Below are 26,552 nucleotides of genomic sequence, written 5' to 3'. Positions count from 1 at the left end.
ATTGAGATATGATATAAAATTCTTGACTCAGCATAAAGACTTTATAATTGAGCAGTATTGAGAGAGAGGAAGTTAAATCATCTTTTTAGTTAATTTTAAACATTTGCTAATGGCATAAAAATACTTTTGACTTCTCAGATTTACATGGCTCATACTTAATTATATTAAGCTCACCTCTCATCTAAGCATGTCTACTTCTTGTTTCTCATATCTGAAGACCTATGTATCGTGCTTATTCTCCCTTTCCAATGATTCATGTAAGTGTATTGGTAGGATGGTGCCCATGGTGTGTAGTGGGTGGTAAATAAGTCATAACCATCATTGGTAAACTTAGATTCTTATGGAAATTAAATGGAAAAGCAAAAGTAAACAGGGATGTATACAGTTTCTTTTGATTCTCTTATTCGATGTGAATTTCTCCCTCACTTATAACATCTCCAGAGTTTCACTAATGTTAAGATCTATAGAAGTCAGGAGTTCAAGCCTTTATCTGAGGCACCTCCCTCCCTATGAAACATTTCCCGGAGGGGTGTTTCCAGACGGTGTTTTAACATTTAGTGGCAGAAAACTTATGTGTCAAATCATACATTCCAGCAATGTTTCTAATTGCTTATCATTTTCATCAGATGTTTCTAATTGCCTATCATTTTTTGCCATGTTGATTAGAAATCTGACACCCAGAAAAGCTTATCTTATTTTGTCTTGTGCAACCTGAGAGGATGTGGTCTTCTTCATGTATCAGCTCTTGAAGTATTTGAAGAGAGAAACCGTTAAGGGTTAAGTTGAGTACACCGAATCTTATTTTTCAGATCTGAGGGTCTTGAGTCTGACATTGTGGTTGCCTTTTCCATTTGGGCTCTCAGCAGCCCTTTTAAGTACAGATGTTATCCAGAAATGGACACAGTGTTCAGAATATAGTCTGACCACCTTAGAGTAAAAAGGCTCATATGTTCTGCATACATTTTTATAAATACAACTTGAGATTGTGTTTATGTCTTACGTACCCTAATTCTTTTTGTATCAGGAAATAACATGAGTTTTTAAATGGGCTTGTTTGTTAAGTGTTTGATGTAAGGGTCTTTATCTTAACTGATTGCTGCATAGAATGAACGGATGCTGCCTTGAGCATTTTATGTCCCCTAATGCCTAATCATGAAATACACTGCGGCTCTTAGCAAAAGTGAGAACGTCGGCCTACTTGATTCCATCTAATAGCATATGGTCTATTGCCTGTACGTTCTTGAGCATCCCCAGCCCTCAGGTAAATTGGTCTTCCCCTTTATTACCAGGTCATCCCGCTCTTCCTATGTGGATGAGGACTGTGACTCCCTGGCCCTCTGTGATCCTCTGCAGAGGACAAATTGTGAAGTTGACAGCCTGCCTGAAAGCTGCTTCGACAGCGGCTTGTCTACCTTGAGAGATCCCAATGAGTATGACTCAGAAGTGGAATACAAGCACCAGAGGGGATTTCAGAGGTCACACGGGGTGCAGGAGAGCTTTGGAGGTGATGCTTCAGACACGGATGTAAGCCCTAGACACCACTGCTCTCCTAGGCCTTCTACGTGATTGAAATCTGTCACCTTATTTGCCTTCTGTCTGTTATGGGAGTCTGTTTTAAAGGTCACAAACATAAAGCATAGTTAATAAAATGCTTTTTTCTCCACAGAGTTAGGGAGAAATTCTCATAGATTGCCATTCACTGTCACTCTGTTCCCGAATATTAATAGCATTGACTGTTGATTTAGCTGCATAGTTTTCTTCTTTGTAATCCATAATACGTACATTTTAGGCTTTGTTTCTTAACTGCTGACATTTTTTTAAAAAATAGGTTCCTGACATAAGGGATGAAGAGACATTTGGTTTGGAAGATGTGGCTTCCATCTCAGACTGGAAGCCCCAAGGAACTGTTAGTGAAGGCAGCATTGTTAGTTCATCGAGAAAGCCCATCTCAGCACTCTCCCCCCAGGTAGGTGTCTCTGAGACACTCCTGTTCATGAACACTGCTTATTTTCTGTGCAGTGTTACGTATTAGGATGAGAACTGGCAATACCTTTATCATTCACTGTGGCTTTTCTCCCCAGACAGACCTGGTAGATGACAACGCTAAATCTTTTAGCTCACAGAAGGCTTACAAGATTGTGCTTGCTGGGGACGCTGCAGTGGGGAAGTCTAGTTTCCTCATGAGACTTTGCAAGAATGAATTTCGAGAAAATATAAGCGCCACCCTGGGTATGGCTCCTATTTTGGTTGATAATGGGAAAATGATCTTCCTTAGCTTGATTTTCTCTTCTTCAGGGATTACATACACAGATACTCAGTTAAACAGTTTTCTCTTTCTCTGTGTATGTGCACATATGTAGGTGTGTGTGTGTGTGTGTGTCTGTGTCTCCTAGTCTATGGAAAGGTCCTTCTTGTTTTGGCCAAGGCCTGCTTTTAGGAAAGGAAGACTAAAAGGACAGAGATATCTGGCTGGGTGCGGTGGCTCATGCCTGTAATCCCAGCACTTTGGGAGGCCGAGCCAGGTGGATCACTTGAGGTCAGGAGTTCAAGACCAGCCTGGCCAACATTGCAAAAGCCCATCTCTACCAAAAATACAAAAATTAGCCAGGCATGGTGGTGGGTGCTGGTTGTCCTGGCAACTCGGGAGGCTGAGGCTGGAGAGTCGCTTGATCCTGGGAGGCGGAGGTTGCAGTGAGCCGAGATCGCACCACTGCACTTCAGCCTGGGTGACAGAGTGAGACCCTGCCACAAAAAAAAAAAAAAAAAAAAAAAGTATCTGCTTAGCCAATCAGATGAATCAAATCAAATTTAGAGCCTGAGATATCAGATTCATTTATTCAGCATGTATTTCCTGAGTCCCACTAAAAGCAAGATGCTGTTGTAGGTGCAAAGAATACACAGTTAAGAAGGTTGACAGTTCCAGCCTGCACTGCACTTACGTCCCAATGGAGGGAAAAGGTACAAAAAAGAGGTTTAGGGAGCAGTGCAGTTTTACACAGAGTGGCCAGGAAAACCCTTTCTGCTAAGGTATCATATGATGTTGACAGAGTGACAATATGGATTGCCACTTTGTCATTATGGTCAAAACCATAGCCAGACATATGCTCCGTTCCCCACCTTCACAACAGAACAGTAGAACAAGTAGTATCCTGATTTCCCAAATGTGCATAATAATCAGTAAAAGGAGCTGAAGATATGCAAATTGTCATTTATTTTTCTTCTTCGTCTAAAGAATTCTTATTTTGATTACCTGAAATGTTAGAACAGTCTTCTTCACAATGGGTGGCTTTGTAAATTTGTGGTTCTCTGACACACTCTTCAGGATAACAAAGCTGAAAGTTTACTTCAATTTGATTCATAGAAAGACTACATACAGTATTTGGTTCAGTTGTCAGAGACCATGATGCATGTAAGTGTGTGTGTGCTCTAACGTGTGTATATATACACACACATGTGTATACATGTTTAGATATACATACATTTATACACATATACCTACATATACACATACATGCATATACACAAAACGTATCTGCACCTACACATATACTTACATGTATACACCTGCACATTCACGCATGCCCACTCATACACACATGTACACATGCCCACACACACACACAAATATGACTGAGTTCATCCAGTCATCAGGGAAAATAAAACACAGATTTTTCCCTTGGCTCATAAATTAAATCATTCTCCAAATCAGCCAACCTGCAGATGGTGCCTCTGCACACACGTGTGGTCTGACTTGCCATTCCTATTTGAAGGTCACTCTCCTTAAAGGTCATGTTCATTCTTCCCTCCCTGGCTGAGCTGTGGCTTATTGGCTTTTGCCTCATCTAAAGAGGGCTTGAAAGTAAAAAGCCAATGGAATTATTTACATCATGCTCTCCACTCTCATGTTCCTTTTCAGGAGTTGATTTCCAAATGAAAACCCTCATTGTGGATGGAGAACGGACAGTTCTGCAGCTCTGGGACACAGCTGGTCAGGAAAGGCAAGTGCTTTCTGCAGCGCTGTGGGCTCTCCTGGGTTTGCACTAACAAGCCTTGCAGGCCACTTGATGTTCTTCATACTCAAAATTCTATAATTATAATATACTTTATAATTATATGCATAATTACATGTATAATTATACAGTGTATTATAACTGTAAAATGCTTATCTTTTCGCACATCTTCTCCTCCTTCATTTACCTATGACTGCTGTGAGAAGAGGATCTTTAAGCTTCTTTTGAGCCGATGTTCAGTTGAGACAGAGTGTCCTTTGCTAACAAGAGAGGCAGCACTTTTGAGTGCAGTGACAGCCTGAGGAGCTCCCTGGCTGTAGAACAATAAATGATGGAGAAGAGAACCAGTCAGCTCCCCTTGATTAAGGGCAGAGGCACAAACCAGATAGCGGACTCGCATCTGGTGATGGCAACTTACCTTGCATTCCTCACCGATAAGCAGAGCATTCAGCACCGATTTTAATCTTGTCTAACTCCTTGGGAACAAAATCATTCAGTCGTTCAACCCATAAGTATGGGATGCCTGCCTCTGTGCCAGGCATTATTCAGCGTGCTAAGATTCAGTGGTGAACAGACAGGCACGAATGCCCGCCCCCATGGCACTCATATTCTCTAGCAGACTGGGAATTTCAACATTTAAAAAATATCTGTGGTTGACATGACTGTATTTTTAAAGTACTTATAAAATATTGCACTGGGTTTCGAGTTAGGGCATGTGTGTTGAGGTGTGCTCTTCCCACGGCAAATCCCCTGACCCCCATGTATGTGAAGTCCTGGTATGTTACGGCATTCCACACTGGTAGTTCCTCCACCCACCCACCCACAACACTCCCTGACCACCACCACCAAAAATAAGTATTCTCTAGTTTGTACCTCCTTCCAGCCTCCTCTGTCCCACATGTGGCTTCTGGTAGCTTGTTGCTGAGGTTGAAATTTTTGGAAACTGTGCTCTCAACCTTGCCCTGGTTATGCTCTGGGGATTGTAGACATTTTTGGGGTTGTTTGGTAGGGAGAAGGATTGGATTTTCTAAGTCGGTCACCCAGACTCTCATCCTGTTACCTTTCTTTGGGTCATTTGAGACCTTTGAAATGGCTATTTCTCAGTTGTATATTGCAGTGAGAGTCTTCTCAGTTTGGGGTTGATTTTAGAAGATGAGAAAAAATGAGCATAAAAGAGAAGAAGAATGAGGCAACACAAACTGACTGATTATGCGGTTTTCTCTTTCTCAGATTCAGAAGTATTGCCAAGTCTTACTTCAGAAAGGCAGATGGTGTTTTGCTGCTGTATGATGTTACATGTGAGAAAAGCTTTCTCAATATACGAGAATGGGTAGATATGATCGAGGTAAGAAATCACAATGGAGAAACAGAAAATTACACGAGGAAGTTTTAGGCCATCTTGGAAAATGCTGTTGCTCTTCTTTGTCGGAATGAACTTGATTAGGAACCGTTGATCCAAGCCATCAGGAGGAATTGGATGCTACAGGCAGAACTGGCCACATTCATCTCTTCCTCAGGATGTGGGCACGTTTCCCTGAAGCCAAGGACACTAATGAAGGAAGTTTTGGGGAATAAAACTTCTAGGTTTTCTTATAGATAAAATCAGAATCCCATTGTAAGCAAGTAAAACTCCAGATAGCCTAGGAAGAAGCTATTACAAACAAGGAGATGGTGTGGTTGGGTGTGTAGTGTAGTTGAGGGCATGTAGGGGTGTCCACGGGCATGGGAAGTACAGGTGAAACACCACCTGGATATGAGTGTGTGTCAAGGTTCAATTTGTATGGGAGCTCTCTTCTCTTCTCAACCTTATTCTGGTAGCGATTTGGGATCTTTAGATGTCTCAGGGTACTACCGAAATACCAACTGGTATTTTAAATATGAGCGTAGCTTCTGTGCTTTCTGTGGTTAAATAAGATGATGTCTTTCACCTGAGGAATGTTCCTGTCCTCTGTTTTCATGGTAAATAATTTTGAAAAGTAGGAAATGATGTTGACCCCATTTAGCATGCTGCCAGCAGTTATTAACATAACACTACAGTTCAAGCTATGGTTCAGCATGCTGTCTTGAAAAATAAAAGTAGTGGCTAATACAACTTTTCAAGTAAGTATATTATCTATAATTTAAGCAGGCATTAAATTGCAGTAGTGGCTGAACAGAGGACTGGTTGCTGTCTGATCTCAATTTAGCTTCTGGCATTATTGTTCACTTTCTAACTAAAGAAGTAATGTGAGAAATGACTGATTGCAATTGGCAGTAAGACTTTAACAGTGATAAATAAATATGCACTGTGTTCTACCAACTTATCATGACTTAAAATGATTGTAAACACAGTGAAAGAGTGTTTACATTTATGTAACATTTTTACTTCACAGAATTTCCCGTGTTATAGTCGTCTCTCTAGCATCTGAGAAATGAAATAAAAAACATTAGCCTAATATTTTGTGAGAAAGTTGAAGCATAGAAAGCATAGGTAGCACTTACTTATTTAGTGGTTAGGAATAGAATAGGGGCTCACACCAAACCTTCTGATTCAACAGTGGTTGTCGTTTTGATAAAGCACCAGCGTGAGCAGAAGATTACTTGAAGAAGCCTCTGACCTCAAGAAGGAATCCCAAGGCCTGTAATTCCAGCACTTTGGGTAGTCAAGGCAGGCAGATGGTTTGAGCCCAGGAGTTCAAGACCAGCCTGGGCAACATAGTGAGACCCCATCTGTACAAAAAATACAAATATTACCTGGGTATGTTAGTATGGACCTCTAGTCCCAGCTACTTGGGAGGCTGAGGTGGGAGGATCATATGAGCCCTGGGAGGTCGAGGCTGCAGTGAGCCATGATTGTGCACTGTACTCCAGCCTGAGTGACAGAGCGAGACCCCCATCTCAAATATAAAGGAATCCTAAGGTGTAATTAGAGCATAGAGGAGTGGAGGCTACGCAGATGAACAAATGGAGATCCCTGGGATAGAGCAGTAAGTCCAGAGAATAACAGGTAACCCTAACTCATCCATATTAGTGTTTAAAATCCACAGCAAAATTGTTTTATTGTTGACATTTTTGGATTAGTCTTTATTTAAAATCTTTGGGTTATGCCGAAGAAAAGGAGGCACAAAAGCCTAGAGTAGCCACAGCGAAATAACCCTTATGTCAAGAGGCGCACTGCCATAATTTGCAAAGCACCTTCACGAGCTAAGATATCTTTTCTGCCACTGGTATCACCTTTTCATAGGGTCTGAAAAGGAAGAAAACTGTAGAAGAGATGAATTCTGAAATTTGTTCTGGATGAAAAATTAGATACTACTAATGGCGTTTGACTTTCACCTTAGAAAAAGAGTGGGCACAGTGAAGTTTCTCCATGGCTTACTCTTTCTAATTTGAGGAAATCCTGCAGGGACAGTTTATATGGCTACTGTAAATATGGGTAGAAATGAGTGGTGTGATCACCTGGATAGACCAGAGGATTGAGAAGCAGTAGACTGTCAGCGGTGAACAGACCCTCTTAATTAATAATTGATACACTTCGATGGAAAACTGCTGAGTTAAAAAATCTTGTAATAGAATTATGGATAAAGTAAAATTATAGCCATTTATTTATCTGGCATGAATATTTTATTGATTGAATATTTGGGTAAAAGCTGAATGGAGATACTTGAGATGTAAGATCTCTTCCCAACTTTAACACATTCAAAAATATTTTTTGACTATCTACCCGGTTCCTGTGTAGCAGTCTAGGTTCTCGGAATATATCTGTTAAGAAAACAGAGCCCTATCCTTATGGAGCTTGTGTTCTAGTAGGGGAGACAGATGAAAAGCAGCAAACATAGATCAGTAAATGAAATGATATGCTAGAAGGTGATAATGTTATAGAAACAAAATGAGAGCGAGTTGAAAGGCCTGACGATGAGGAAGTGGGCTGCTGTTTTCATCAAGGCAGCCTCACTGCGAAGGAGATATTTAAGTTGAGACTTGAAGGAGGTGCCCTTTACCTCTGTGGCTTTGAGGCGTCATTTAGATGCCTGGATTCTTGGGCTTACTGAAATGAATATTTGACTAATAACTTTCAAGTGATGCCCCTTGCATCCTGAGATCATTAAAGAAGACAATTAACTAGCACATGAATGAGTGAAACAGCTAATTTTGGAGAAGGCCATTCATTCCCGTCTTTCCTTTGATTTTATTACACTCTGGAGCCTTCTGTCCAAGGAAAGTTGCCTGAAGAGAAAGGAAGTCAATTACAATTTCATGTTGCGGCACGTTTTTTGATCCTGCATCAGGAATAGCCCCAAACCCAATGAGTACGCAGGTATCTTTAGTCACTGCAAAGAGTAATTTCCACATGTTTTCCTCAGGGCTGCCACTTCTCTTATTTAGGAACCAGAAACTTGTGTTTCTGTGCTAGTCAGGTTGTCTTCTTGTATTCTCATCATAGCCTGCTGAGGTGGGGTATGCCCTCATTCAGTCCTTCATTTTACAGACAGGGAGACTGCAGCGGAAACCTGTGGAGACTTGCCTGATCTCACACAGCCAGTGGGTCCAACTGGTGGAGGGGTGGGTCTCAGACTTGACTCTGCCACACTCATCTCACATTCCATGAGTTCCACTGTGACTCTGGGACCCTGTGACCATTGCATAGGCTGACATGGGAGCCTTATCTTAGAAACCATTACTTTGAAATATTGGTCCTTGACTCTTTCTTAGAAAAATGTTGACCTTCAGGAGTTTTATATTTTGCTTTTGTTGTAAACCAGAGAGCAGTGAGTGTGGAACTTCCAAACTGCCTTTTTGTTTCATTATAGCTGAAGAATTACTGTGTGTTTTATAACTGTAATAATGAACTTGACTTGTGATCACTAGTGTTTGAAGTAACAATTGTAGAAAATTATGTGGGCACCACAGCCAAATATGATTCTATGGTCATGCCTTTTGAGTTTATATTGACTTGTTGTGCTCTGTGTGCTAGAGATAAGAAATTAACAGATATGTGTTTCCTTTGCCGTAAAACTGATTAATCCCGGTGCCGTTTAGCCTTTTCATTAACCTAAGGATGGGGCATTGTATAGAGGCCAGGGTTATGGAATTAGTTTGGACCCAGGCCCTGACCCTTATACCTTCTTATTTAATGTCTCTGAATTTCAGTTTTCTCTTCTATAAATGGGAAAATGTATGACTGTTTTTAGAGATGCGTTGGGGTTTAAAGATATCCTCTATATAGGATTTGTCACAAAGGGGGCAAAGGGAAAATGGTAATTGCTGTTGCTGTTGTTCTGTGGTCAGCGTAATGTGTCCAGTGTTTGATGTGTGCCCCATTTTTCTTTCTTCCTGGTAGGATGCAGCCCATGAGACTGTTCCCATCATGTTGGTAGGAAACAAGGCTGACGTTCGTGACACTGCTGCTGCAGGGGGACAAAAATGTGTCCCAGGGCACTTTGGAGAGAAACTGGCCATGGTAAGAGTAAGAAAGCCTCAGAGTTGGAAGAGAACATAGGGGTTTGATGGCTTTGAAGTCAGTGACCTTTCACTTTTGTCTACCTTTGCTTGAGAGGTCCTTTGACAAACCTCCCCCATCTGAGGCATCTGTCCTTAACACAGGCAGAACTGCCATGACTCCCACTTCTTTTATGCCAAGGATTAAGTCCCTTGGGAAAGTAAAACAATCACATAATCATTTTCTCCCATTGAGTATCATTGACAAAAAGGAACCTACATAATCCCATCATCTTCCTCCTCCCTCTCACCTAGTTCCTAGAAACCTTCTCTAGTCCTGGAATCCAAGTAAAGGAAGAAAATGGTGTCCTGTTTTGAAAAGATAGCTTCGGTTTCAGAGGGTTATAATGCCAAAGGTAGAAGATGGTACAGTGTCTCACCCGTGTGGAAGGGAATTGGAAGACTTCTTCTCTAAGATTTGTGTCTAGTTGATATGAAAAATCATTCCCATATACAAATGCATACGCATTTTGGGGTATGCATTTGTATACAGGAATAAACTCATTCCTATTCAGATTGTTGTCATGGGCAGTGTTTATTCTCCCATCGGTGTCATCTGTCATCATGTCAGAATGCTACCTGGCTCTCTTCTGACCTGTCTTACCCATACAAGTACTTAGATGCACTTTGGGGCAAATAAATTCATATTGCAGCAGTCTGATTTGATGTTGATAGTGTTGTCTGTCGTCAGCACCAGGAAAGAACTACTCTGTAGCATATGTATGTGAACTTCAAAAGGAAGTTTCAGTTTTAATATTTTAAGCTGGAATAATCGTTCTTGTTTTAAAATTTAGAACTGCACACCAAATGTGATAAATGTCAAAACTAGGCAATGAAATGCAGAAGAGATTCATTCAATCCATGTTTATTGGTATTCACCATGTAAAAAACCACTTCATTATGTGCTGGGCCAAGAGCAGAGAACACAGCAAACAGTCCTTGCCCTCGTATTGTTTACTATCTGAGGGAGACAGATGTTAAGCTCATGAAATCCACATGCTAGACACGGTCCCACACAGCCACTTTGAGATCTAGTTCTTCTTGGCTGCCTGCCAGCGTTATTCCCTCTCCACGATTTCCCAAAGTTTGCTTCTTTATGCATCTTGTGACCTCCACAGTCCCGCGTCCTCAAAGGCAGTCTCTGTTTCACCCCATATCGCCCTGGATGTAGAGGTCAACACCAGCACTGACGGTTTCTACCGGAAATGCATTTGCTTTGTGGTGTTTGCAGATTTTGTATGGATTTGTGGGCTCATGGGTAAAGTTCCCATTGTGGCATTTTTCCCCATTTCCTGGCTTTTCTCATTCTCTCTGTTCTAGAGCAAGTATCAACTCCTTCCCTTGTCCCACACAGGACTGTTTAACCCACACCCAGGCCCACAACACTTAGTTCTCCTTTTTTTTTTTTTTTTTTTTGAGGCGGAGTCTTCACTCTGTCCCCCAGGCTGGAGTGCAGTGGCACCATCTCGGCTCACTGCAAGCTCCGCCTCCCGGGTTCGCGCCATTCTCCTGCCTCAGCCTCCCGAGTAGCTGGGACTACAGGCGCCGCCACCGCGCCCGGCTAATTTTTTGTATTTTAGTAGAGACGGGGTTTCACCTTGTTAGCCAGGATGGTCTCGATCTCCTGACCTCGTGATCCGCCCGCCTCGGCCTCCCAAAGTGCAGGGATTACAGGCGTGAGCCACCGCGCCCGGCCTAGTTCTCCTTTATTAAGAGAAAACGTCTTCAGCTGGTCAGACAAAGATACATAAAAATAACTTGAGCAATTATAATTGTGGCAGTTGCTGTGCAGGAGGATCAGAGAGTGCTCGGAAAGTTTACGATGGGAAGTCCTAATACAGATTTTTCAGGTTAGGAACGACTGAATCTTAACTTCAAGGCAGCATTACCTAAAAATCCCAAAAGTAGGTAGGTGTCAGACTGGTGGAGGATGGAGGGAACCTAGGTGATGGGAAGAGCAGGTGCAAAGGTTCTGAGGTGCGAAGGCTTTGCGGACACTGGAGAATTGGAGGAAGGCAGAGGAAACTGCAGCTCTGTGAGTGAGGGGGGATGAGTGAGGTGAAAGGTGAAGCTCGGAGCTTGCCTGGGGCCACATGAAGCTGGGCCTCATTGGCCATGGAAAAGCATTTGTACGTTATCTAAAGAGGAACAGGAGGCATTGAAAGATTTGAAGCAGGAGAGTGACATGATACCATATGCACTATGGCTGGGAGGTTGCATAATAGAAGACTAGAGCGTGTCCTTTGGTTTCAGCAAACATGGAGGCTGCTGGAGCCAGAAAGGAAAAGTTAGCGGGAAGGAGGGTGTGTTAGCTGCTGGCCAAGAGGAAACAGACTCTTGATGGACATTTAAATCCTGAGTGGTTATCTTGAACTCATTTTTATCTGTCTCGGAATATTTGATAAAGAACATTTGGTAGCATGTGTTTTGACTGTTGGAAAGAAAAACCTTAAAACATGAAATGTTCTATTTTTTAAATGTAAAGTAAAAATCCTCCAACTAGGAACTGTTCCTGGAGTAACTATGCTTAAATCATTTTCTTTGTAAGTACGGGAACTCTGAATTCAGTTTCTTAGCTATTAGTTACTCTTAGCATGCTCAGTAGGAACATATTTTTATGTTACTGATTTTAAAAGCTAAAATTTCAGGAAACTCAATGAAGGGCTTCATTTAATTGTGTATATTTCTTTTCTACAGACGTACGGGGCATTATTCTGTGAAACAAGTGCCAAAGATGGTTCTAACATAGTGGAAGCTGTTCTGCACCTTGCTCGGTAATGTTTGGGAAAATGGATGTGGGACTGAATTTTCGCTTGTTGCATATGTCACATTTCTTGTCCAGAATGTGCAGATGGAATATATGCAGGAAAACACTCTCTTATCTTTCAGTCATGGTGGGAGAAATAAATATGTGGATATTATAAAAACTGGCAACATTGCTGTGAACACTGGCAAAATATCTTTACTGCCAAACAAAAGAGGTGCATCTGAGGTGTCGTTGACATTTCTGAAAAATGTCACCACAAAGTTACTAGTTGACTTGTATGAATCATTTCCAGGAACCAGATTTTATACACAAGGGACTATTATGAATACAACTGTCAATTATGATATTTCCCCGGGCAAAAGGGGGGAAAAAACAAAGCAAATTGTATGTCATGCCAGTTAGAAACACTTTGTCAGAATTATTACCTAGGTAATTATTAAGCTAAAGCAATAGTGTTAATAATAAATAACATTTGGGAAGTACAATAGAACGAAAATGGCATCATTAAAGAACTTGGATATAAATGTATGTGGTTTAATCCTTGAAGTAATTCTTAGGAAATAACATTATACATTAGATTTTTCCCTTCTACCTAGTTTTCTGCCATAAATGAAAAGATTATTATTTACTGGCCTAAAGGGATTAAATATCAAAAAAGAAAAAAAATCAAAATGTACATTACAAAATTCAGAGCAATCATCTTTAATTGCAGACAAAGTTAAAATATAACTTTAGGCATGTCATTCTTTTTCTGATTATTTGTAAGGTTTTATAAGAATCTCAATTTTAGTATGATAATTGGCCTCTTCTGCTGGTGAACATTGATAGTTAAAATACTTTGCAATATCTTTAATGCTGTTTTTCAATTAATGACTTAGGGCCGGGTGCAGTGGCCCATACCCGTAATTCCAGCAGATCCCATTGGTTTCAGCAATATGGAGGCTGCTGGATCCAGGAAGGAAAAGTTAGCGGGAAGGAGGACGTGCTAGTTGTTGGCCAAGAGGAAACAGATTCTTGATGGACACTTAATTCCTGAGTGATTATTTTTATCATTTTTATGAGAGGCAAGGCAGGAGGATCACTTGAACCCAGGAGTTTGAAACTAACCTGGGCAACATAGTGAGACCTTGTCTCTATTAAAAAAAATATATATATATATACACACACACACACACACACACACACACCCCTATATATATATATATGCACACAAACATACACATATGCACATTAATGACTTGGCATTTATAGTGCTTAATAAAATAGAGTTCTATTAATAGAATGTTTGGACTAGGGCCACGTGATAAACTATTGCCCTCACTTAAGAGAATCAGGATATGGACTTTGGGTGTCCTGCTTGGCATTAGTTTGTGGCAGGCTTGGCAGATGCCCTGTATTCACACTCAGAGTCTTTGAACATTTCCCTCTTTGACATCAGTCCAGGAAAGATAGCCACCTCCCCCTACAACACTGGAAATCATTTTTGTTTCAAGCAAAAACAGTGCTAACCTTGAATGTGCCCTAGCACATTTTTCCCTTTTGCAGTAGGCTGTTTTGTGCATCTCTGTAAAGGAATACCCAAGACTGCAATTTATAAAGAAAATAGGTTTAATTGGCTCATGGGTTCTGCAGTCTTTACAGGAAGCTTAGTGCTGGCATCCGCTTGGCTTCTGGTGAGATCTCAGGGTGGAAGGTGAAGGAGCCAGCATGTCACATGACGATGGAGCGAGGAGTGGGGAGGGGCTACACTCTTTTAAACAACCAGATCTCCTGTGAACTCAGAGCGAGAACTCACTCATCACAAGGGATGGAGCTATGCCATTCATGAGAGATCCACCAGCTTGATTCAATACCTCCCACGAGGCCCCACCTCTAACACTGAAGGTCAGATTTCCACATGAGATTTGGAGGGGACAAACCTCCAAACCATTTCATCTTTTAAAAGAAAAAAAAAGCAAATATTTGAACACTCATAATTCAACTAAATTAGATGGGGTTTCTTGGGTTTTTTTGTTTGTTCGTTTGTTTTTGGCTGTGAATAGTAGGAGAATCATGGGCTAATATCACATTCGTGAAAAGAGTCAGAGTAAAACTTTATCGGGTTGAATAACAGATTCCACGCACTTGTGGGTACACAGGGAACACCAGCTGTTTGGCCAAACAAGCTATATTCAGTAAAGAGGGGAGTGTTCAGTAAAATGCAGAATTTGACTTCACTAAAGATCAAATAACTGTTGAATTGTCAGGTTTTTACTTTTCAAATGGTTGTGTTGGTGTTTCATTCATGTGTTGCGAAGAACTGCTGGATGGAAGTGATCTAGTTGCTGGGGCAGATGGCAGCAGGGAAGGATCTGCAGGTCTTTGGAGCATCCCTGGGATGCCTTAGCCTTGGTCAACGGAGCACTGCATTGCTGCTCCCATGCAGCAGTAATGGATGCAGCGGGTCAAGCCTTGCATATGGTTACTGGCTGCTCCCCAGCATATTGGAGGATTATGGTGTCACGAGGCTCCAAGTCCATTCTTAAATCTATTTCTAAACAGCTATGAGGTCTTGAACAAGTCCCTGTCTTTCTTTTGGCAACTCTAATTTGTAAAATGAGGGAGGGGGCCGAAGAAAATGACCTCAAAGGTCCTTTCTAATTCTAACAGTCTGTGACTCTAACAGTCTATAGACTCTATATGTGACAGCCTGTACTCCACTGAATATCTTAATCACTGTTTAATGCTCAATTGTCTTATGGGGTCATATTAAAGTTAAATGGTTCCAAAGTGCCCCGGTGAAGAATCGATCTCTTTATTATGTCATAAAGATGGGAGAGGCTGTAAGTTTCCTTTGACTTTTTCCCCATCTGCTCCTATGAGGCATGTTGGGTCAGCCAGGTGTTGGCCCTGCTTACAGTGAAGCTTGGACACCAGCTTGTGTGTGTTTAAAAACAACTGGTATGCAAAAGCATTTTGATAACTAGGTTATTTCAGCTGCATAATGGATAGGTTATATTTATTTTAAAAAGCTTTAGACAAGTAAAGAAATCAGATAAGCTTCTTGAAAATCATTTCGCATAGAGGTTTTTGTTTCATTGTTACTGCATTATGGCCTGGCTTTGGGCTTCTAGTGATGTTAGTGATGTGTTAAATATAAAAATTATAAATAAAGCAAACATGTGAAGACTTCAATTGCTTTATACTTAGCCTTCAGATTTGCTTATCAAATTACCCAACCTTTAAATGGAAATGTTATAGTCTCCACAGGTAAAATTATCATTTGTTCAAATTTTACAACCGTGGGAAATTTATGTATAATGCAAAACATGTATGTTCTCAATTTAGATTTCATAGGGTGAGATCATATAATGGCATACAACTAGGAGAAGGTATGGGTTTGCACTGTCTGAAACAATTTATTTTTAAAGGGATGCCATAAATATTTGGTTAACAACCTGAACTACTCTGCATTTTCTTGGAAAATCTCTCAATCCCAGGAAGAGTTTCTCCTAGAAACGCAGTTTCTGTGTAGTGCTGATAGGCTGTCGTTCATGACCATTGTCCCATTAGCAAGTAAATTTGCCATCACCAGAACCACAGGCTGTAAACATTTTGCAATAGATTCAAGTTCAAGAGCCATTTAATTATCAGTTGCCTGAAATTGGAGAAAACACAAAAAAAACTTAGGCTGATGTATCAGTTCAGCATCAGAGCTGAGCCCGTTGGGTATAAATCTGTCCATAAGACTTAGCCATTTAAACTGCAGTCATTAAGCGTATGGTAGATTTTGGTGAACCCTAATTTTCCCAGCCTTAAATCTGTTTTAGATGTTTGGAATTGTATCTTTATGATTTCCTTAAAGTGGAGCATGCCTGCATTTTTGGCTGAAGGCCAGATGAAAGTGTGGGTATATACTTTCCCCCTTAATATTTGCTTTCAGGTTCAATAATGTCTGCATTATGGGCACTGAGCATGTGCATAGTCCCATGCTGTGTTCAATAGAGACATCAAGGGATTAAAAGACTGGCCTTGCAATTTAACATTACAGAAAAAAAATGACGATATATGACCAGGCAGCTATATGGTACGTAGCTGATAGAGGCCATTGGATCTACAGGAAGAGAGAGATGTGAATTGTTCAGTGAAGATGCTATGGTTATTGTACCCATTTTACAGATGAGGAAATTGGAAATTAGAATACTTAATCAGCTTGCTCAGTGACACAGCTAGTAAGTGGCAGCGTGAGGACTCTTCACCACCAACCTGGATCACTGGCTTGCTGCTTAAATGTTGGTAATCTCATGGTCTCCGGCTGTTGTCTCTTTCTTTTCGTTCTCTGTCTGCCTATATCTTCCATCCACACAGCTTCTGGAACCATCTCTACCTGGTAACTTCCAGTTTTGTATTTTTTAACCCCCCACCTCTTTAAAATTCCATAAGCCTAGAGTGAACTCCCCACTGGAAGCTCCATAGCCATGGTGACTCTGCATATCCAAATCCTAGTGTGTTCATGTGGCTTTAAACGTGTTCGTCAATCTGCATTCCCTTTCTCAGGAATCTACCAAAATTGTAATTAAACAATAGTCACCTGGAGTCAGTCTTGATTCCTTTTCTCTCTTGCTTCACGCCTTGCCTCCAGTGGCTTCTGAAGGTCGTCTTTCAGTCTCTTTGAATCCATGCGTTTTTCTCGCTTTCTCCCTTTTTCTGCTTTGGTTCAGGCCTCAAAATTCCCTACCTGGGCTAGTGCAAGAATTTCTGCCTCAGAGTTTCTCTAATATCAGTTCATTCTCTACTGTGTAATCAGGTAATCTTTATAAATAAAGATCCAGTTAATATTTACTTTCTTGCATCCAACCCAACATTGGTGTCCTACTGACAACACAGAGTCCCAGCTCCTTAGCATGTGGCTGATAGCCCATCACAGCCTGATATGGTTTGACTGTGTCCCTACCCAAATCTCAACTTGAATTGTATCTCTCAGAATTCCCATGTGTTGTGGGAAGGACCCCGGGGGGAGGTAATTGAATCATGGGGGCTGGTCTTTCCTCTGCTGTTCTTTTGATAGTGAGTAAGTCTCACGAGATCTGATGGGATTTTCCGGGGTTTCCACTTTTGCTTCTCCCTCATTTTTCTCTTGCTGCCGCCATGTAAGAAGTGCCTTTTGCTTCCCTCCATGATGCTGAGGCCTCCCCAGCCATGTGGAACTCTTAAGTAGAATTAAACCTCTTTTTGTTCCCAGTTCGGGGTGTTTTTATCAGCAGCGTGAAAGCAAATGCCCTGACCTCAGCTACCTTTCTGGTTGAATTTCTATCTCTTTTTCCCAAATGAATGATAATCTGTAGACACAGCAAACTTCATCCAATCATGGCCAAGCTCTTTTATGCCTCTGCCTTTCTGCATGCCGTTCCCTGCACCTGGAGTCTTCTTTTCTGTTCTTTCAAAAGGTCTCTCCAATATCAAAAGTCTCCATGAAGCCCCATCTCAGTGAAGCCCACAACACATCTGTGGGCACAGAGTGCATCTGTGGTAGCTGCTGTCTCAGGACCATGAGATTATTTATTTAGACATCTGACTCTCCCTCAACGCTCACTAGCTGAAGGTCCCAGAGCCTGGCATAAGTTGGGCATTTATTCAATGACAGAATGACCGAGATTTTGCATTTGGAAGTTGTGTTAATTTTCTGTCGTCCTTGTAACAAACTCCCACAGATGTAGAGGCTTAAATAATGCAAATTTATTATCTGACAATTTTGGAGGTCAGCAGCCTGAAATGAGTCTTCCCGGGTGTTTGGGTTTGAACTGTGTCTCCTCTTTCTTCTCCTGAGTCTCTGTTGCCTCATCTGTGAGGTGAGGATAGTACTGCTCACCCATCTCCTGTCGGGTGTGTGTGTTTGGGGTATATATCAAATATGAAAAACATGTATATTGCATTTACCAGCTGGCCTACAGCTAGAATGAGCTTATTTTTTTCCCTGCTGAGATGTCCTCTTTCCAACTGACAGTGCAGTGGTTTTCAAAAGGTAGGATTTATCGGCACCTTCTGCAGCTATGCTGGCCAGTTTGGTAGCCACTAACCACTCACAATGTGGCTAATCCAATTCAGATGTGCTGTATGCAATCAATATAGACTGGATTTTGAAGACCTTCGACACATTATCTCATTAATCGTGTTTTTATTGACCACATGCCGGAATGACTATATTTTTGCTATACTGGGTTAAATAAAATATATTAATAAAATTAATTTTACCTATTTCTTTTTACCTTTTAAAAATCTGGCTACTAAGTAATTCAAACTGACATGTATGGATCCCATTGTATTTCTGTTGAGCATTGTGGCTCTGCTGGAGACACACAGACTCCTGGTAGTTTCAGTTAAGTGCTTCATCTTAAACCATCCCAAAATGTAGTTGCCCAAAACAACAGCCAAATTTTATTTCTCACAATTGGCAAAGGTGGCTGGATCTCAGCCAGAAAGTTTCTCGACTGCTCTCGTGTGGGTATCTCCTATGTTTGCAGTCAGATGGCCACCAGGGCTGTGGCTCGGGCTGGATGTCAGCCACCAGGGTGCTTCTCCTTGTGGCTTCACTCCATGTGGCATCTCAGTCCCCAGGGCCACTCTGGTGGCCTCTCTCCATTGAGGAACCCTGGACTTCTTGAACCCTAGACTTCAAAAGGGGTAGCGGTTGATGCAGCCCCGCATTATAAACACTTGGGCTTAGAAGTCACAGAATACCATTTCCTCCATATCCTATTGGTCAAAGCGGGGAGAGAACCCGCTCTGACCAAGAGGGTAGGGAGGCAAACCTTCACCTCTTGATGGGAGAGGCATCAGGCACTGACAAGGAAGGGCAGAATTATTTGGGGCCATCTTGGGGAGGCACTCATCTCGCCCACAGAGATAGCCATTCAGCTTGTCTAAAGTGAGACTTCTGGTCTTCATATTTCACAAGCATCCCCAGTGGCTACACCTGGAAGGATACTTCCCTAGGGGGTTTTCATAACATCTTGGAGAGTAAGACCTTTTTTTGTGAGTCTTGCCTCTAGCAGTTAATACTGGAAGAAACTTATAATGACAGAAAAGGATGGTGATAAATCCATTGTTACCTCCATGATCATGTATAATTAAAGCATGGTTATAAAATCACCGTTGCTTTTGTTAAGCTCAGCAAGCATTACATGAAGCTGGAAACCAGGTTCCAGAGTGTTAAGGAGCAAGCTGTGTGTATCGCAGGTTCTGCAGCATCCTGAAACCTTGGAGACAGTGAGGGGAGGAGGGTGTGTGTGTGTGTGTGTGTGTGTGTGTGTGTGTGGCCTGGCGCTCAGAAAACAGGTGCTGGAGCCAGCCTGTGTGGTTAGAATCCCACTTCTGTAGTCATGTGACCTAAGGGAACTGTCTTAACCTCTGTTTGCTCTCATTTCCTCACATACAAAATGGGGCACAGCAAATTTATATGGTTCTTATGAAGATTAAGTCAACACCTATAAAGCATTTAAAACAATGTCTAGAAGGCCATGCAGACACTCAGCATGGCTATGTTTATTTCTACAGAACCATCTGTGGCTTAGTTTTTATACCTCAGTAATCCTCTCTCTCTCTCTCTCTCTCTCAGAGAAGTGAAAAAGAGAACTGACAAGGATGACAGCAAATCCATTACCAATCTCACCGGGACCAATTCCAAAAAGTCACCACAGATGAAGAATTGTTGCAATGGCTAAGTCCCAAACATCCTTGACCTGTGAAGTCTTCATTTCCAGAATACTGAATTTGTGTGACTTATTTGGCTGTTGACAGAGTGGCATATCCTACTGACACTGTCATATGGAGAGTTACAGTGCAGGAAACCCGAACCCTGCTCTCAGGTCCCTCTGGAACTTTGGCTCTTCTTTGTTTTGTCTCAGTGAGTGGTTTGGGCCCTCTGGTTAAATAGACTAGTCATGTCCTTACAGGTCTTAAAAGATAACATGTAAATGTTTTCTAAAATGGTAAAAAAAAAAAAAAAAAATCACATGCTCACATCAAAGCTGTAGAGGAAACTGACATAATTAGATTCATGTGGTAGCTGAATTAGGTCCCACAAAGTCAGCATTTAAATATTTGATATTAAAGTTCTAGTAAAAAGGGGTTCTCATCCTAGGTTTGCTGTTAACTGGCCTTGTGATCTTGGACATGTCACAAGCCCATGTCGGATCTGTTTCTTCATCTGTAAAATGCACAGCTTGCCCTCAAAGGCCTTGCAGCCCTTGGCACCTCAGATTCTGTAGGAAGCAGTAGGAAGGAGAGTGTGGCGGCCCACAGCTAATAATAAGAACTGTGGTTATTCCTGCTTTTTAAATATTGGAGTATTGATTTTTCTCACTTCTGAAATAAGGACAGAATTTAATTGAGAAAAAAAATGGAAACATCTATTTTTTATGTATAAAGAAACATGCTTGAGACAAAAATAGTTGTATATAAAAGAGGATATTTCATAATCTCAGAATAGTTGCAAAGCCCATTGTTTAAATTTGGTGTTAAAAATTGTAATGAAAACATGTAAAGCCACATACTGCTGAAAGCACAATGCTCAGGAAAGTTGTTACTCTTCACTTAAGGGAGTGGTTGCCAGGGGCTGAGAAAGGGAGGACAGGGTATGTGGTTTCTTTGAGGGATGATGAGAATGTTCTGGAATTCAAATAGGGGTAATAGTTGCATAACTGTTTGAATATACTAGGAACCACTGAATTGTATACTATGAAAGGGTGAATTTTATGGTTGTGAATTATCTCACTAAAAAAAATACTAGTACTTAGAGTGATTTAACATGTTGCAAAATGAAAATATCCCTGCTGATTTCAAACCTTCCCATGGTTTAGAAGCGTAACCTGTAATGTAATCCAAGTCCCCTAACTCCCTAGTTGCTAACATTAACTTCCTTAAGTAATAATCAATGAAAGAAATACTATGTATGGTTTTGAAATAATGTCTTTAAAAGAGGAATTGCCATTAGGAAAGGTGAGTCAGGATCCTTTGTTTAATGTGACTAGTCCCTCATCATCACCAATGACCTGGTTGGGCCTACTCTCCTTCCAGAATCTGCATTGCTTCCCAGACGTCCCCACTGAGATGTCTCTAAGAGCCAAAGGAGTCAACAGCTGAGCCTAGGGTGGGGCTATAACACAGAATTCTAATTTACCTTGCTTCATCTAGGTCCAGGCCCCAAGTCGCTTCCTGAAGGCACTTAAAAAAAAATAGCTGTTATTTATTGTATTATATAAGCTAAAGACATTTCTTTTTGTTGAATCAAAACAATTCCATGTAGCAATACTTTTTCTGTTCACGATGTTTGTGATAGAACCTTATATTCCGCAAGCGTCAGTTTTTTAAAAAACGGGAATTGACCAGATATGTTACAGGCAAAGATTATAAACAGCTACAACATCATTTAACTTTTGTAAACATACCTTCTCCCTATTGAAGACATCTGATATTTTTGCTGGAAAGTTGGATCTATCCTCAGCAACTCTGCCATGCATTCCTGTTTCCTGGTTCCAGAAAAAGAAAAGATTACATTTCTAATCAGAAAGAATGTCTTGCGTATGGGAAATTTTTCAAAATAAAGGGGGTATTATTTATGTGGCACGACGAAGCAAAAGTTTTACCATGGCTGTTTGTCTTAGTGGCATCTTTTGATGAGATTGATGAGATTGGATCTGATACAGATGCTGATATATGGGACACATGTTTAGGTTTTGGTGCAGTTGCACAAAACTGTGTTAGTTTATATGTTACTGTGTTGCCTTTATTTATTCTCTCCAAAGTGTCTCTTTTTATTTGTTTTACAATCTGTAAAAGAGTATACCTGTAATGCAGAAGTATTTTCATAGTCTTTGTCTCTGGATTGTCCCGTCAACGTACCCGACGTTGATGAGATTACACCAGTGCCTTTGATCATCAACCAATCGTCTTTAACTATTTGAGCCCTGATAAATATTTTGGTAACATCATCCAAATTAGAGACTTTGAGCTCTGGTTAGCAATCATGTTTCAAGAGAAGCTTCTTAATGTATGCTGCAGTGCTGGGAGATCCTGATTATTACCAGCGTTTTGATTTCACGAAGGTGTTCTCAAATTTAAAGCACATTTTCAGTAAGAACAAAAATATTTAATGTTTTTATCTTAGACTTAATACATTTGCATATTACTGTCGAAGTTATTCACCTTGTCCCTGTTTTTCTTTAAGAGCTTTTAAAATCACAGTTACACTATAGTCCTTTTAAAAATGTATCCTGATACATTGTAAAATATTTTAATTTTATTATGGAAAATAATGTTGGAAAAGGAGATATTTTTCACTGTTAACTTTTAGCCCATGCATTTTCATAATTTATTTTTTTCGCTTGCTGCTTTATATGACATATGTGACATTTGATTATTTAATACTTCATGTGATTTGCATAAACCCAAGTTGCACAGCCCTCCTGCTGAAGATAAAATAGAGGTTAAAGATAAAGATTTATTTTCATATTTGTACAGTGATCGGCTTCAGAGTGATGGTTTTTGTGGGCTTTTATTGTATGTGTGTGTAAGAAATTTCATATGTATATATTAAGTAGGCCTCTGAGTATTGAATAATTGTTTTATGATTTTGATTTATATGGTTTACATTTTCATTGTGTGGGCCATATTTCGTTTATACTGTTTATTTCTCTTCAAACCATTAATAATTATAAAAATAAAGTGTAATTTTTATAGCAATGCAAATGTCTAAGGAACTACAAATGTTTTCTACATTGTAAATTCAATAAAGCTTGCTTCCTTTGGCCTTTTGACTGTTTCCTTCAACTTTACTGCAGATATCCCTGAAGTAATTTTAATTCTAGGATGTGTCTGCCTGAAACCATACCTCTAAAACACTTGCCTTTTCTGGCCATGGTGAGCCGAGTTTTGGGAGAGAAGAATACACGCCTGGTGTTCAGTGCTGTGGCACAGACAAGTCATCCTGGCCAACGGGGCAGCAGGTAGACCAGCCTGGGGCAGGACAGCCAGGAATAGTGAGGCTTTTGTAGAAGAATGTCAGTACTCTGGCCATCGTCATGTCCTCTGAGGAGTTAGACCTTTTCCCTGATTCTCACCCCTTTCTTTCTACCCCCACATTCCCATGCACCCCAGTAGGCTGAGGCTACCTGCCCTCACTCCCATAGTACCTTTTTAAAATTTGTCAACATCCTTGTTGCCCTTATACTTATTACATAGACAGATGCCCCCTGCCCTTAGCCACTTTGTCTGCTACCACCTCCCTTCTGTTGTGTGCAGTGCTTGATACTTTAATCATCCTAATTGTTGAATGGATGGTCAAAGAATTAACTAGTTAAATAAGGTAGGCTTTGCAAAGAGTGTCTGCCAACACCCCTACCACCACCAACACACACACATAGACACACATACATGATGATGATGGACAATATAAGTAAGAGGCAGTATAATGTCCATGGTTATGAGCTCTGAGGCCAGCCTGCCTGGTTTGAACCCGGCCTCACGTGTAGTAGGGTAACTGTGAGCAGGGGACTTAACCTCTATGGATCCCAGCTTCTTTATTTGTAAAATAAGAATGATAACAGTACCTTTCCTGTGGAGTTGTTCTGAGAACTAAATGAGTTAATGTATGTAAAGGTCTTGAATCATGCCTGACACTGTGATTGCCCTCAATTAAAAGAAAAAAAAAAATCATTGTGCAGCACCATTGCCTGCATTGGTCTTGTTCAAGACCCTGGATACTGCCACCAATGAATAACAGACCTCCAGGAGTATGCCAAGTCACACTGGGGATAGAACACGTTAGAGGATTCTCTTTGACATAAGTTCATTGACTACCTTCCACGTACGTTTTTGGTGTTTCAATGGACACAAAGTTGGGGTATCATATAGGATAGGTTATTGTAAAGGGTGGATTAACAGAGGAGGAAACAATTGAGGAGAGAGAAATGAGGGTCTGAAAGTTAGAAAAGTGTGAATGGAATCATGATTAGGGTAGGATCTCCATTTACTAATGGCTGATAGGATCAAGTAGTGGAAGGGATGAGGAAAATACTGGAGCCTGACTGGGATTTTGAATCTAAATGATAGCAAAAGTGGTAGTGGGATAATGGAATTCTCTAACTAAATGGAAACTGAACTTAATAGCTTGTTGAAAGAGAAAGAAAGATTGCCCATAGATACATCCCCATATCCACATGATGGGAATGAATCCCCAGGAAAGCATATCATTTTGTAAGATTTAAAATAAAAAGAACAACTTTTCTTTTCAGATATCAGCATGGAAATATATTTCCGAGGGTGGTTCCAAGATGGCCGAATAGGAACAGCTCCAGGCTACAGCTCCCAGCATGGGCGACACAGAAGACAGGTGATTTCTGCATTTCCAACTGAGGTACTGGGGCATGTTGGACAGCGGGTGCAGGACAGTCGGTGCAGCCCGCCCAGTGAGAGCAGAAGCAGGGTGAGGCAATCACTCAGGAAGAGCAAGGGGTAAGGGAATTCCCTTTCCTAGCCAAGGGAAACCGTGACACACAGCACCTGGAAAACAGGGTCACTCCCACCCTAACACTGCGCTTTTCCAAGGGTCTTAGCAAACGGCACACCAGATTATATCCCATGCCTGACTCAGATGGTCCCACGTCCACGGGGCATCCCTCATTGCTAGCACAGCAGTCTAAGATCTAACTTCAAGGTGGCAGCAAGGCTGGGGGAGGGGCGCCTGCCATTGCTGAGGCTTGAGTAGGTAAACAAAATGGCCAGGAAGGTCAAACTGGGTGGAGCCCACCACAACTTAAAGAGTCCTGCCTGCCTCTGTAGACTCCACATCTAGGGACAGGACATAGCCAAACAAAAGGCAGCAGAAACCTCTGCAGATTTAAATGTCCCTGTCTGACAGCTTTGAAGAGAGTAGTGGTTCTCCCAGCATGGAGTTTTGAGATCTGAGAATGGACAGACTGCCTCCTCAAGTGGGTCCCTGACCCCTGAGTAGCCTAACCGGGAGGCACCCCCCAGTAGGGGCAGACTAACACCTCACATGGCTGGGTACCCCTCTGAGAGGAAGCTTCCAGAGGAACGATCAGGCAGCAACAATTGCTGTTGAGCAACATTCACTGTTGGTAAAAGGTAAAAGCAAAACATCCACAGATTAGCAAACTGTACATAAGATTGAGAGTCATTTGGTAAAGAATCAGATTTATTGAATGCTTTCTAGGGTGACATAGCGTATCATTTCTCTCCTCCCTAAAATCCCATTAATAATAGAGTCAAAGGGAGTTTTAAATCTATCCACAAGAACAGAAGACAAAACCATCAAAATTGTGAAGCTGGAAAGCAGATGGATAACTGAATATTGAGATAATTGAGTTCTGAGTTAACAGACCCAAGAAAGCTGAATCCTAGGTCAGTCCTGGGAGAGAGTTGTGAACAATTCAGATATATATCCTGGATTTCTCAGAAGGCTCAGGAAGTGATAGAATTAGGTACCTCAAATGGTGCTGTGAGGCAAAGTGGTGTGAATGCAGTTTGAGAAGCAACTCTGTCCTTACAGATTATTCTCTCATGCTACACCGTTATTACCCTGTGTAAAGTCTGGTGATGTGTTTTCTTGAGTGAGAAAAACAGAGGGCTTCTAGAGTTATGGATGCCACTGGATGCAGTCGAATGTGTTGGTGCTGTTCAAAATTTGGTGGAATTGATGACATCATGTATTCTGAGTGCCGAATGCTAAATGCTAATACTCCCCACTCAGCTTTCAGAGCACTGATCCTTTATCCTCCAGAGATTGAGAGACTTTTCTCCGAAGTGCTGCCCTAACAAGAGGAAAGCCCTAAAGATACATCAGGTATGTTTACAACAAATGGCTCCCCTGATCACCCTACAGTAAAGTTCAAAGTTGACAAGTTCTTCCCTACATTCAGAACTTTAAATCAGGTTATTAGCTCCCCTGAGCAATCCAAGGATCACTGGATATTTGTGGAAAGCCTCTTAACATGCAAAATGCAGACCAAAACAAACAAACAAAACAGAAAAATATCAGCACAGGGAAACAGAACATATGCAGAGAGGAAAAAAAAAATCTATCAATGTATTCAGAGAGATAGATGTAACTATTGCAGCCATGAAACAAGAACAAGGTATTATCAATAAGGACATTCATAGAGCAAAAATAAGCTTTTAGAAATTAAAAACATGATAGAAGTTACTAACAACAACAACTAAATAAACTTTGGAAGATAAATTTGGGGCACCTTGCAGAAAGAAGAGCACAAAGAGAAGACAGGAGAGGAAGGATGTCCGAT

The 26,552-nt window shown here is 41.1% G+C and overlaps 1 protein-coding gene across 1 annotated transcript in view; it reads left to right on the top strand.

Annotated features, from left to right (window-relative positions):
* The window catches only part of RASEF (RAS and EF-hand domain containing), a 77,601-nt gene extending 54,555 nt beyond the window's left edge, over nucleotides 1–23,046 (top strand). The window contains exons 10-17 of the mRNA XM_025359605.1: nucleotides 1,290–1,524; nucleotides 1,829–1,966; nucleotides 2,082–2,229; nucleotides 3,917–3,998; nucleotides 5,241–5,355; nucleotides 9,331–9,450; nucleotides 12,186–12,262; nucleotides 19,850–23,046. Of these exons, the coding sequence (XP_025215390.1) occupies nucleotides 1,290–1,524; nucleotides 1,829–1,966; nucleotides 2,082–2,229; nucleotides 3,917–3,998; nucleotides 5,241–5,355; nucleotides 9,331–9,450; nucleotides 12,186–12,262; nucleotides 19,850–19,955 (1,021 nt within the window). The 3' untranslated portion in view covers nucleotides 19,956–23,046. The remainder of the gene's footprint in view (nucleotides 1–1,289; nucleotides 1,525–1,828; nucleotides 1,967–2,081; nucleotides 2,230–3,916; nucleotides 3,999–5,240; nucleotides 5,356–9,330; nucleotides 9,451–12,185; nucleotides 12,263–19,849) is intronic.
* Nucleotides 23,047–26,552: the final 3,506 nt, after the last annotated feature.

The sequence above is a fragment of the Theropithecus gelada genome, chromosome 15 (assembly GCF_003255815.1).
Source record: "Theropithecus gelada isolate Dixy chromosome 15, Tgel_1.0, whole genome shotgun sequence".
Classification (NCBI taxonomy): Eukaryota; Metazoa; Chordata; class Mammalia; order Primates; family Cercopithecidae; genus Theropithecus; species Theropithecus gelada.
This window is presented reverse-complemented; position numbering and strand designations above follow the sequence as displayed.